Source organism: Bos taurus, chromosome 7, assembly GCF_002263795.3.
Source record: "Bos taurus isolate L1 Dominette 01449 registration number 42190680 breed Hereford chromosome 7, ARS-UCD2.0, whole genome shotgun sequence".
Classification (NCBI taxonomy): domain Eukaryota; kingdom Metazoa; phylum Chordata; class Mammalia; order Artiodactyla; family Bovidae; genus Bos; species Bos taurus.
Window position 1 is genome coordinate 107,974,507 of NC_037334.1, and position 13,749 is coordinate 107,988,255.

At 38.0% G+C, this 13,749-nt stretch overlaps 1 protein-coding gene across 3 annotated transcripts in view; it reads left to right on the forward strand.

The window, feature by feature from the left end:
* Window positions 1-13,749, forward strand: part of FER (FER tyrosine kinase) — a 457,173-nt gene that overhangs the window by 147,293 nt on the left and 296,131 nt on the right. For all 3 annotated transcript variants that reach the window (XM_024994406.2, XM_024994405.2, NM_001191336.3), the window contains one exon: window positions 5,382-5,571. In XM_024994406.2, coding sequence (XP_024850174.1) covers window positions 5,382-5,571 — 190 coding nt within the window. The remainder of the gene's footprint in view (window positions 1-5,381; window positions 5,572-13,749) is intronic.

The following is a 13,749-nucleotide window of genomic DNA, read 5'->3' on the forward strand; positions in this document are numbered from 1 at the left end:
TCTCCAAAACATAATACAGTGAAAAAATAAAACTACATGAAAAATCATCTGATACCTTTGATTCTTATAAATGAATTATATAAAATGAAAAATGAACTTAAAGAATGGTTTTTATGTGACATGAAATTCACACCAAGAAGCACAGATTTTTGGCTTATATAAATAATGCAGGTCTTAGTTGAAATATAGCTATTGCAAATTTTTATTTTAAGAAATAAGGTGAAAGAAATAAAACCAACTTTTTGAAGTGGTATAATTTAACACAACACAAAGTGTCACTCTGTTATACATATCGTTACTTATTACTTCAAAACATGCTTATTCAACTGGAAGTAGTATCCATTTTTTCCTGATTTATGATCCTTGACTGCTGTATTAGAAAATAGTTTATGGGAAAATATACCAGGCATATGTCACTTATGACTCATTGGCATAAAGAACTGGTAATGTTGCTACTCATTTTAATGCTTGATTTGACTCCAGAGAGTGAATGATAATTCAGTTTTCTATAGTTATGTACCATTATCACCTGGTACTTAAAAATACTTTACACATTATAAAAGCATAACTTTTAGAGCCATGTGGAATCTAGAGAAATCAATTTGATCATCTAATCTTGCAAATTATGTGGTATCTGAGGGCCAGAAATTTTCAGAGACTTGAGAAGATTCACATCCAGCTTATAGTGAAGGTGATGCTTGAACCATCTGGAGTATTGTTCTGGTTTGCAAATTCAGGTATCTGTTTTTTATTTTTGTCTCAATGTTTCGGTTATATCTACTAGGTGCTATGACTGCAGTGAAACGTAAGACACACGTGGGCACGTGGCTCATGAAGTTTGTGCTTTTGTGGAGTTGGCCAACACAAAATGAGATAGTAACAGGTGTGATAGTGGCTATGGAACAAGGTCAGGTAGAAGAATGACGGAGGAGCACTCGCTTAATGTGGGTCATCAGGGGTCTTCTAGGAAATGACATTTTTGCTGAGACCTAAGGGCAGAAGGGCTTCCCTGGTGGCTCAGATGGTAAAGAATCTGCCCACATTGTGGGAGACCTAGGTTTGATTTCTGGCTCAGGAATATCCCCTGGAGAAGGAAATGGCTACCCACTCCAGTATTCTTGCCTGGACAATCCCATGGACAGCGGAGCCTTGTGGGCTACAGTCCATGGGATCCTGAAGAGTTGGACACCACTGAGCATCTAACACTATCAGTCTTCACCAGGTGAAGAGTTCGTAGAAAGAGTAGTCAGAAATAGGGAGGAAATAGCACATGCATAAATCCTGATCCCTTGCATGTTTCAGATTTACTTATAGCTTCCTGTGCATCTTGTTTTATACAATCATGCATTTATTATAATTAACTTCTTATTGAAATATGTATAGCTCGTTTGCTGAATGGTATTGTAAGCATGCAAAATAATTATATAGTGATTACAGCAATATTTTTTAAAAAGTAATTATTAAACAATAATAAGATGATAATGTATTTGAAATGGTCATTATACGTAGAGCTCAGTGAACTTAATTGGATGAAGGTAATATTGCTCCTTAATTTGCTGATCAGATGTATTAACTAGAAAACATTTGGACTAGAGCTATATAATAGGGCATCTACCTCCCCAAAATCTCATTGTTCTTAAAAACAACTAAATTAAAAGCCAGGATGCTTATCTATTTACTTATTTATTAAATTTTTATTTTATATTGAAATATAGTTGATTTATAATGTGTTAATCTCAGGTGTACAGCAAAATGATTCATTTATCTGTGTATATATATCCATTCCGTTTCATATTATTTTCTTATGTATGTTATTACAGAATATTGAGTAGAGTTCCCTGTGCCATACAGTAGGTCCTTGCTGATTATGTAATTTATTTATAGTAGTGTGTATATATTTGAATCCCAAACTCCTAATTTATCCCTCTCTGCCACCTTTCTTTGGTGATCATTAAGTTTGTTTTCTACATCTGTGAGTCGTTTTCTGTTTTGTAAATAAGTTAGTTTCTATCATTTCTTTTTTAGATTCTGTATGTAGGTGACATCGTGTGGTATCTGTCTACATTCTGACTTGTTTAGATTCTGTATGTAGGTGACATTGTGTGGTATCTGTCTACATTCTGACTTGTTTAGATTCTGTATGTAGGTGACATCGTGTGGTATCTGTCTACATTCTGACTTGTTTAGATTCTATATGTAGGTGACATCGTGTGGTATCTGTCTACATTCTGACTCGTTTCCCTTAGTATGATCCTCGTTAGGTCCGACTGTGTTGCTGCAAATGGCAGCATTTCATTCTTTTCATGCTGCGTAGTATTCCATTTTATGTATTTCCTATTCTTGGCGTTAGGATAGTGTCTCAAAATGTTCAAAAGTGATTTCTTATATGACGCAATAGATATTTAGAACTCCTGAAAAAAAATTTTCAAAGGCCTGTTTTAAAAGAGATTACTTAAGAACCCAAGGTATATGAGATAATAAAATCCTCACAGTACAACAGGAAGCACCAGTAGTAGTGAAACTTCCTTTTCTCTGTTTGCTCGCATCGTGTAGCTTGTGGCATGTCAATTCTCCAGCCAGGGATTGAACCTGGGCTGCCGCGGTGAAAGTGCTGAATCCTGACCACTAGACTTGCAGGGAGCTCCCAGCGATACATATTTTTAAATTAGTTTTTAATGGAGATAATTACCATTGGAGAAGGAAATGGCAACCTACTCCAGTATTCTTGCCTAGAGAATCCCACGGACAGAGAAGCCTGGTGGGCTATAGTCCATAGGTTTGCAGAAAGTCGGATATGACTGAGCAACTGTCACTCATGTAGTTGGAAGAATTAATGCAGAAAGATCCCATTAAACCCTAGGCCAATGCAGGAGACATAAGAGACACAGCTTTGATCCATGGGTCGGGAAGGTCCCCTGAAGGAGCAACCCACTCCAGTATTCTTGCCTGGAGAACCCCATGGCCAGAGGAGTCTGGCAGGCTACAGTCCCTAGGGTCACAAAGAGTCAGATGCGACTGAATCGGCTTAGCGGCTTAGCATGCATGCACATGCCATTACCACTAGCAATGTATTAGTGATAATCTCGCCTCATCTTCACCAGCATTTGATCTTGTCATTACTTTTTATCCGAGCCATTCTATTAAATCTGTACAGATACATCATTTTTAAAATTTAAGACTTTTTTTGAGGAGTTTAAATTTCACAGCAAAACTGAGGGGAAGTTACAGAGATTTCCGATATACTTCTCCCACAATACATAGTCTCCCACATTATCAGCACTGCCCACCAGAGCATCAGATTTGTTACAACTGACGAATCTGGAATGACCCATCAGTATCATTCTAAGTCTGTAGTCTGCATTGGGCTTCACTCTTGGTGGTGTGCATTCTGTGGGTTTGAATTAGTGTATAATGACCTATGCCCATCATTATGGCATCATATATGGCATTTTTTACTAAGATATTCTGTGCTCCACACATTAGTGCATCCCCCAGCCCCAGCTGTTGGTGGCCGTGGTCCTTTTACTGTCTCTTTATATAGTTTTGCCTGGTACAGAGTGTCACGTGGTTGGAATCGTGCGTTATGCAGCCCTTCAGACTGGCTTCTCTCGATTAATGATGTACTTTTAAGAGTCCTCCATGTCTTCAGTGGTCTAGTGGCTTGTTTTGAGTTCTGAAACGTATTCTCTTGTACAGTTATCCTTTCTTCTGCTGACTGACATATTGGTTGCTTCCCAGTTTTGACAGTTATGAATAAAGCTGCTGTAAATATCCATGTGTGGGCTTTTATGTGAGCGTAAGTTTTCAACTCCTTTGGGTAAATACCAAGGAATAGGATTGCTGGATCCCATGGTAAAAGTATGCTTAGTTTGCAGGGAACTGCCAGCCTGTCTTCCAGAGTGGCTGCCCATTGTGCGTGCCCGTCAGTAATTCCAGGCCACAGCCTCGCCAACAGGTGGCGGTGGCAGTGTTCTGGGGTTTGGCCTTCCTCGTAAACGTCTAATACTGTCTCATTGTTGTTTCAGCTTCCATTTTCCTGATAGTATAGAATGTGAAGCACTTTCTCACATGCTTATTTGTCATCTGTATATCTGTAAGGTATCTGTTAAGGTCTTTGGCTCATTTTTAAAGAAGTTTGCTTATTTTCTTATTACTGATATTTAAGAGATCTTCGTATATGTTGGATAACAGTCCTTTATCAGATATGTCATTTGTATATCTTTTCTCCTAGTCTGTGGCTTATCTTCTCATGTATTTGATCAATTTTTTTAAATTGATGTATAATTGATTTACAGTGTTGTATTAACTTCTCCTATACAGCAAAGTGCTTTAGTTATACACGAATATACTTTAAAAAAATGCTCTCTTCTGACAAACCATGGTGGTTTGTCAGAGTACTGAATATAGTTCTCTATGTTATGCAGTAGGACCACGTTGCCTATGATCGCTTCTATGATTTTTAAGCATGTGGTTTTACATTTAAGTCTTTAGGCCATTTTAAGTTTATTTTGTGTGTGGTGAGCGTGTTGTAACTTCATCGATTTACATGCACTGTCCAGCTTTCCCAGAAGCATTTGCTAAAGAGACTGTCTTTTTCCAAACTGTCTGTAATCTATTATTAACTTGCTTTCAACAGTGCGTGGCACAGTTCTTTCAGATACTAATATACTAAATATGACAGCATCTTCAAGATGTTTCTCACCGCTGCTACCTGTTTTCTTGTGGCTTTAAGATGGGCAAATTAATTTGAAATTCCTATTAGGGACAGCCTTGAAGGGTAAAACTCTAAAGGAGGAATGAAGAGGTCTACTATCTTTCTACTGGTGTATATTGGAAGATTTGAGGGCTTACACGTATTCGGTAGTCCTTGTCAGAAAACTTGCCCTAGCTCTAAGCACACGATCCTCACAATAGGCACACAGCTTGCTTCCAGCTGTCACCTTGATTTGATTTATTCTCTAGGCAGAGATCTGATTTTAGCTATATTCCGTTTGAGATTTAAAATAAATTAAGATTCTGCTTCAGTCATGTTAATTCATTTTAGGCTCTGCATTTCTGGACCGACATATCTGTACTTTGTGAGGTGGACAGTTTACTGTAAAATAAAATGAGTGCCATGGATCGTAATAATTTGAAAGCATTTTGAATTTGGTTTTTGCTTCCAAAAACTTCCTTTAATTTTGTAAATGCTAATGTTTAACAACTACTGTGATGACTCAAAATCCGTTTAGTTTCCTAATTCTTATAGTTCTGAAAGACTCTTATAAAGAGGAAAATGAAGAAAGGAACATAATCTACACATATACAGGATATGATTTCCTTCACAGTCTTTATTTCTTAGAGTAGTTGAAATAATTTATATTAAATGTGTTCTCTTTTAGTATTGTACTTCTGCTAAGCCAAAAACAGACACTTGAAGAGCTGAAACAGTCAGTCCAGCAGCTGAGATGCACCGAGGCAAAGTTTACAGCACAGAAAGAATTGCTGGAGCAAAAAGTGCAAGAAAATGATGGGAAAGAGCCACCTCCAGTAGTCAATTATGAAGAAGACGCACGATCCGTTACATCTATGGTAAGCCAAAGCGTAAACAGATGAGAAAGTTGAAAGAGTTGTATACAGGTAATAAGTGAATACAAAAATTATTTTTGGTTGCTATAACAAGTTATTACTCTTGTTAATATGCAGGTCCTATTAAACTTGTGTGTAAATGCAAAATAAACTTGTCGGTCACCTCAGGTCACCTGGAGAACACTTTCAGAAACCACCTGTAGAGTCAGAGGAAAAAGCTCTTCTCTTGCCTTTAAATCTGAAAACAAAGACTGCAATTGTTTTTATTCCTGGGATACAGCAGGAAGGTAGGGTGTTATTCTTAAGGTAGAAATAAGAAAAAGATATTTATTGATTTTTTCTTATTAAGAACAGTAGAAGTTTATCTGAGATTGATGATGTTTTTGCTGTTTTCACAATACAAAACATTGATTTTGCTTATAAAGATTTTTTCTTATAAATATCTTTTAACTACAATAAACACATTTAAATCTAGCAACTAGTAATTCAACTTTATTTTATATAGATTTATTAACTGTTTAAGAATGCTTAGTGTAAGTACTTTTTCTCTCTTCCCCTTCCTTTCCTCCTTCTTTCCTCTTACGTTGATTGTTTCTATCAACGGACAATTTTGACACCCACCGGTCATTTGGAAATATCTTCAGACATGTTTGATTTTCCCAGCTGGTGGATGCTTTTGGTATCTAGTTGATAGAGGCCAGTGATGCTGCTAAATATCACACAATGCCCATCACAGCCCCTCTCTTCTTATTCCCAACAAAAAAATACTCAGCCTCACATATTAACAGTGCCAGGGCTGAAAAGGACTGAGCTGTGTCCTTGGTTTTCTCTGTGAGTAACTGAGTAACTGGATGCAGTCCATGAGTAGAACTGTTACAGTTAATGATGCTATAGAAGTATTTGAATAATTTTTAGTTCATGTTATTCTAAATAGTACCATTTAGCTGTTAAATGAATTCATAGGAAATGTCTCCATAGGAAAAAAGATTGCATTTGAAATTTCCAATTCCAGATAAATCTGGATATGAATATGAAGTGTTTAAGTTATTGTGATTATTGCAATTTTTAAATTAATTGAGCCATAGTGATCTATGCAATACATTGTGAAGTATAATTCTTTGCTCTCCTTATTGTCCTGCCAGATAATAAGGATCTTATTATATAGATCAAGGCCCCTACTAGGTTAATTTTCTTATTTCATGATTTTTGGTAACTATCTGGTATATGTCTTTTTTTTTTTTTTCCAGAGAAACTTCTGAAGGTCATTCTTTTGCTTGGCTTTCAAACCTTAGTAAAGCTTTTATTCTCTGAGTATGGTTTATAATATTTCCTTGTCCCCATGTGGCTGTGGAAGTGGTTCCTTCATAGCCTGATTTAGTGGTAGATTGTCACTAAATGGTAACGTATCCCCATTTTATAACTACAACTAGAATATAGAGTTTGCAATTTAAAATATAATAGTTCATTAAGTATTTCATTAAGAACTCATAATCCTTTAGAGTTTTATCTTTGATAATCATTGAAGAAGAGGTTTTTCAATAAATGAATAAATAGTGTTTTAAAGAGTATATATAATACTGTGATCCCAAGTGGCATTAGTGGTAAAAACCCTCCTGCCAGTACAGGAGAAACAAGAGATCTGGTTTGATCCCTGGGTTGGGAAGGTCCCCTAGAAGGGGGCATGGAAACCCACTCCAGTGTCCTTGCCTGGAGAATCCCTTGGACAGAGGAGCCTGACTGGCAATGGTCCATAGGGTCGCAAAGAATTGGACCCAACTGAAATACAACATAGTACAGTTTAAGAGACTAAACTGCTTTCTGGTACTTTCAGACCTTCTCCTGTACCCATTTATTAAATGATGATAATATCTTATGAACGTTTAGAAAGTGATATCAGGTGTCTCATTTTATTCAATTTATTTTAAATAGCTGAAATGCTGTGTGTTTCTATACATCTTATCTATTCACTGAAGTAATGCCTTTAGTAAGTCTTTAAGGAATTTACAAAGAAATGCTGTGTGTAGTTTAAGGTAATAAAGTAACATTTTATATATCAAACAGGACATTCCACCAATTGATGCCAATTGATGAGATTCTACAGTATGTTTTATAAACAAGTAAAAACTATTTTCAGTTAGTAGTTCTTACAACTAAGTAATATTCCCACATATACCAATGAAATCTTTGCATAATTCAGCCTTTCAGTAATAATTAGAATATAACTTTTCATTTTATTCAAAAAGCCAAAATATTAAAACTATAAATCGTTTTTCCCCAAATGTCTGTTTAAGCATTATGAGTAATTTTACCAAAATGCTTGAAATTCAGGTAAGCAGGCCCATTGGTTTTTCCTGTTTATAAATTCTATCTTTACAAATGATATCTTTGTATTTCAATAAGGGAAATTTAGTTGAGTATTGGAAGAATTGGAAGAACTAAAAATTAAACCGTAATATAGTGAAAAATAGTAAAGCTTGGCCTAAATATTATTTAAGAGCAAGTTATTAACTATTCTGTGCTGTACTTAGTCTCTCAGTTGTGTCTGACTGTTTGTGACCCCATGGACTGTAACCTGCCAGGCTCCTCTGTCAATGGGATTCTGCAGACAAGAAAACCAGAGTGGGTTGCCATGCCCTCCTCCAGGGAATCTTCTCAACCCAGGGATCAAACCCAGGTCTCCCGCATTGCAGGTTGATTCTTTACCATCTGAGTCACCAGGGAAGCCCAAGAATATTGGAGTGAATAGCCTGTCCCTTCTCCAGAGGATCTTCCCAACCCAGGAATTGAACCGGGGTCTCCTACATTGCAGGTGGATTCTTTATTAGCTGAGCTAATAAACTATTAACTATTCTACATTTCCTAATTAATGGCAATGTTAACCAAAATACAGACTCCTCAGTGGTGATTGCTTCTGTGAAAGAGCGTCCTTAAGGAACTGTACTGCTGAGATGGGCCATGGATTGTATATTCTTAAAAAATTCCAAGGTGATTCAGATAATCATGGTTAGAAGTCTCGTTAGGCTGTTAGATGTATTGACATTTATTTCAACTTTGTAATTTTATGAGAATAAACAGATCTAAAGAATTGTGTAGGCAAGTAATATAAACATCTTTGCCAGGATAGCAAGAATGAAAGTCGCTCAGTTGTGTCTACCTCTTCGTGACCCCGCTCCTCTGTGCATGTAATTTTCCAGGCAAGAACACTGGAGTGGGTAGCCATTCCCTCTTCTAGGGGATCTTCCCGAGCCAGGGGTTGAACCCGATTCCCCTTCATTGCGGGCAGATTCTTTGCCGTCTGAGTCACCAGGGAAGCTGATCCTCTAATGTTGTCTTTTTCACCTAAGTCTAATTTTGGCCAAAATACCAAGGAGGAAATGATAAATATTAAGTATTGAAAAGTAAGGGCTTCTTTAGTAGCTCAGACAGTAGAGACTCTGCCTGCAAAGCAGGAGACATGAGTTCTATTCCTGGAAAAAGAAATAGCTACCCACTACAGTATTCTTGCCTAGAGAATTTCGTGGACAGAGGAGACTTGCAGGCTGCAGTCCATGGAGTCACAAAGAATCTACACGACTGAGCAACTAACAGACAACAAAAACAACACTGCACAGTAATTACCTATTATTTGTGGACACGTGTGTTTCATTTATACATTTAAAGCAGTATTTATTGATCACCTACTATGTGTCAAAGATATTTTTATATGCTTGTAATATATCAGTGCATAAAACTAATGAAGACTCTTAGGAGTTACATTCTGTGGTGAGTGGCACTTAATAAATAAACTGTATATTATATTGTAATTGTAATTGAATGAATGCTCAGTCGTGTCCGACTCTTTGTGACCCCATGGAGTACCAGGCTCCTCCGTCCATGGGATTTTCCAGGCAATAGTACTGGAGTGGGTTGCCATTTCCTTCTCCAGGGGATCTTCCCTATCCAGGGATTAAACCCGAGTCTTCCGAATTGTAGACACACGCTTTACCATCTGAGCCACCGGAGAAGTCTATATATCATATTGGAAGATGCTAAATGCCAGGGCATAAAGACAAAGCAGGGTGGGGGGTCGGGGGCCCAGTGGCTCAGAGGTTGAGATACAATTTTGTTTTTTGGGATACAATTTTAAATGGAAATAAAGATAAGCACCTTTGAGAAAGTGACATTTTAATATTAACAATGTTCTTTTTAATGAAAAAAATGAAATAATAGGTAAATAGTCATCACAGAATCTCTGCTTGGTGGAAATTTTTTTCTATTATTTTTCTTAATTTTCAAGATTTCTGAAAACAACATATGCTGCTTTAATAACTACAAATGTGTGAGTGTTATTAAATAAATACAATATATTCCTACTGCATAAAATAAAAATAGTAGATAAAATAAAATACCTCATAGTCCTGCTTAGCGTTCAAAGGCATCCAGTGATCAATTTTTTACACAAGAAAGTGACATTTGAACCAAACCTTGAACTGGGAAGCTAGTAAACTGCTTAATTTCCAGGAGAAGAACATTCTAGTCAGAGGATGTGTTTATGTCAAAGACAAAGGCAGGGACCTATCTAGACTAAACTGCTTAATTTCCAGGAGAAGAACATTCTAGTCAGAGGATGTGTTTATGTCAAAGACAAAGGCAGGGACCTATCTGGACTGTCCAGGGTATAGTGAGGAGCTCTGAGCAGGGGCAAGGTAAGAGGAGAGGGAATGAGAGTGAGAAGCGATGAGAGCAGGTCTCAGGTCCCGGGAGCATAATGAAGATGCTGCTGCTGCTAAGTCGCTCAGTCGTGTCCGACTCTGTGCGACCCCATGGATGGCAGCCCACCAGGCTCCCCTATCCCTGGGATTCTCTAGGCAAGAGCACTGGAGTGGGTGCCATTGCCTTCTCCAGCATAATGAAGGGTCATGCGTTTTCTCTGAATGAAAGGGAAGCCGCTGGATGAGGAGGTTATAACAGAAGATGGACATACTGTGACTTGTGATTTCAGTGATCGCTGTGTCGATAATATACTTAAAGGTGATAAGGTTGGAAGAACAGGGCTTTTGCCACACCCGGGAGATAGATGATGACACACTGAGGGTGGTGTCATGGGAGGCCGTGAGAGGTGATTCGTTTCTGAGTGTGGTTTGATGACTGAAAGTGAAAGTGAAGTTGCTCACTCGTGTCTGACTCTTTGCGACCCCATGGACTATATTATAGCCCACCAGGCTCCTCTGTCCATGGAATTTCCCAGGCAAGAATACTGGAGTGGGTTGCCATTTCTCCAGGGGATCTTCCCGACCCAGGGATCAAACCCGGGCCTCCTGCATTGCAAGCAGACAGTTTTACCAGCTGAGCCACCAGGGAAGCCCATGAGATTTCCTGTGGGTTTAGTCCGGGGTATGAGAGAGAAGATTCAAGAACAGTTTTCAGGTTTGAGGAGGAGCTCTAGAGGAACAGTGTTTGTTTCCAGTGTGGGGTAGGACTGCACAGAGTGGCCTTGATGAGGAAGAGCAAGGGTTCTGTTTGTCTTTCCAAAAAAGAGAGAAAAATAAAAGAAACACCCAACCAGTGTGGAAATTTGGTAGTTCCAGAGCATGTTTTGGACTGGAGATATACATTTGAGAGTTGCAGGCATCAAATGGTGTTTAAAACTATTTGACCATAGAAGGTCACCAAGTGAAGGAGGCAGAGAAGAAAAGGGAAGCAAGGGCTGCTCTCTGGGGCGCTGCAAGTTAGGTCCGGACAAGGAGGAGTCGGCATAAACTGAGGAGGAGTGCCCAGTGAGGGGGCAGAAAGTCGAGAGTTCGGTGTCCTCGAAACACGCTCCAAGGAGAAACGAGTTCTGTGGTTTTGGACCTGCCAGGTTAGGGCACTTCCTGATTTGACTGCAGGACTTTGCTGAACTTTCTGTATCAAATGGCCAAGAGAACTATAGCACAGAATGCTCTCTCTCTGGAAATACTGGTCCCATCCTTTCTCAATCCTTTTTCAGAGTGTCCTGAAGGGACCACTGTGCAATGGAAACTGTACTTTGAGAAGTGAATTAGAAGACAAATCCTTTCTTATCTAATTGAGTTATTGACTGATTAAATGTGCTGTTAATGCTAAAGGCATTTTGTGTTGTTTCAGTGCTCTATGGACCCAAGGATTATTTTATCTTATTCTTCAATTTTAGCTCTGCAGGCAGAAGAATCTGCCTTTTGGGGCAGAGTATAAGGGTAAACTCTTTGTTGGCTGCCCTTGGATAATGATGGCAATACCAAGATTTCTAGTCCCTGACTAAACATTGCCTGACTTGACTCTCTTGCTTTCTCTCTCAATCTGTTAAAAAGTATTACATGATTGTTTTTAGCTCTCTAGTTGTAAAACATGATAAATTTTCAACCAGTGTCTGTTGAATTGAGGAATTGCACTTCCTTTTTATTCCAGAGTAATCTAATTATCTTACTTTATAGCAGTGTGTACATTAGGCCAAATATAATGATTTTTGTTCAATCTCCTTTATATGTCAAATATAGCTAGAATGGATGGCACCATGGAATGAGTTCTTTTTAAATGTTTTTAGCTATACTGTAAGATAATTGCCTTTACTTTGATGTTTCTGAAGTTGTACACTTTAAGCCCTTTTACTAGCGTAATGCACAATATAAATTTATCTTCTCTATGTATTTTATTGATTTATGCTTAATTGAACAGCACTGTCAGTAAAATCCTGTTTTGTTACGTTTCAACCAACAAAATATCTTGTTTGTTGACTAAATATTATCTGCCGTTACAATTCAGTGATAATTTGTTTTAGCACAGTGTTCAATGTATTTCCAGTTTTTATAGTTAGTCCCTGAATTGGAATGCTGTCAATTGAGATTTCATATTGACAACATTATTGCAGCTTTATCTGTTTTCATCATCAGGTACATTTTCTTTCGTTAAACATAGAAGTTAAATGTTAATTCCAAGCTTTACTGTCAAATGTGCTGAGCAAAGTGCCAGACTGAGACCAGGAGACCTGAGCTGAGCTTTGCCTCGGTTGTGGGGCTCTTGGGAGGCTACTTAACCTTTCTGAGTTGGTTTTTCTTCCCATAGAAGGAGCAAATGTGTACCCAACTTGTCTGCCAGGATTTCTGTGACACTGAAATGAGATTATGTATTTTATGTTTTATGAAATAGTGTTAAAACACGTTTCTACTTCATTTCTTTTTCTAATAATGTACCTTAGTTCACATTTAAATTAATTTGTTAGATACTTACTGAGTTCTTAATTATGAATTATAGATATTTCTGTTGGATTATCGTTTGTATTTCTTATTTATGAAGGCAAACATTGTAATTAATTTCTCTGAATATGTAGAACATATGCGCGCACGGGGGTCTAAGTGTCCTTTTGTGAGTCCTCAGTTCCCTACCTCAGAGGTAACTTTCCAGAAGCATTGTATGCAGATATAAACATGAATTTATACCACATGTTTTCTGCTCTTTTGACATAAATGGTAAAGCATATAACAATACTGTTTACTTTTCTGCTCAATATATTTTAAGTATCATTTACAACAGTGAATATATACTTCTTTTTTTCATTTATTTGTTCAACAAATAAGTATTTATTTCATGTCAGCTATCAGGTACCACTCTAAGTTCTGAGGATGCAGTAGTGAACAAAATAAACTTTTTTTTGTTCTCATGGACCTTGCACTCTTAACTGAAGCAGACAGACAGTAAATTTATATTTCTATATGTGTGTGTATACACACACACACACACACACGCACACATGTAGTCAGGTGGTGGTAAGTTCTTTGGAGAAAATAAAACAATGGAAGAAGAGGGTATGAAGGAGACAGACAGTAAATTTATATACATGTATATAGTGTCAGGTGGTGGTAAGTTCTTTGGAGAAAAATGAAGCGGGAAGGAAGAAGAGGGTGCTGGGAGGTGTTTTATATGGATGGTGGTCGAATATGGCTTCACTGATCAAGGTGTTTACACAGAGATCTGAAATGACGAAGGAGCAAACGGTGGGATTGCCTGGGGTGAGGATATTTCAGGCGGTGGGAAAAGCCGCGGGAAGGCTCTGGGGCAGGAGTTTGCTTCTTGTGTTGGTGGAGCACCCAGGACGGCCATGAGCTTGGAGCCGGATGAAGCAGGGGAGGGTCGGGGAAACGGCCAGTGTTCAGATCACACAGCCGCACAGACCATGGTGAGCACTGT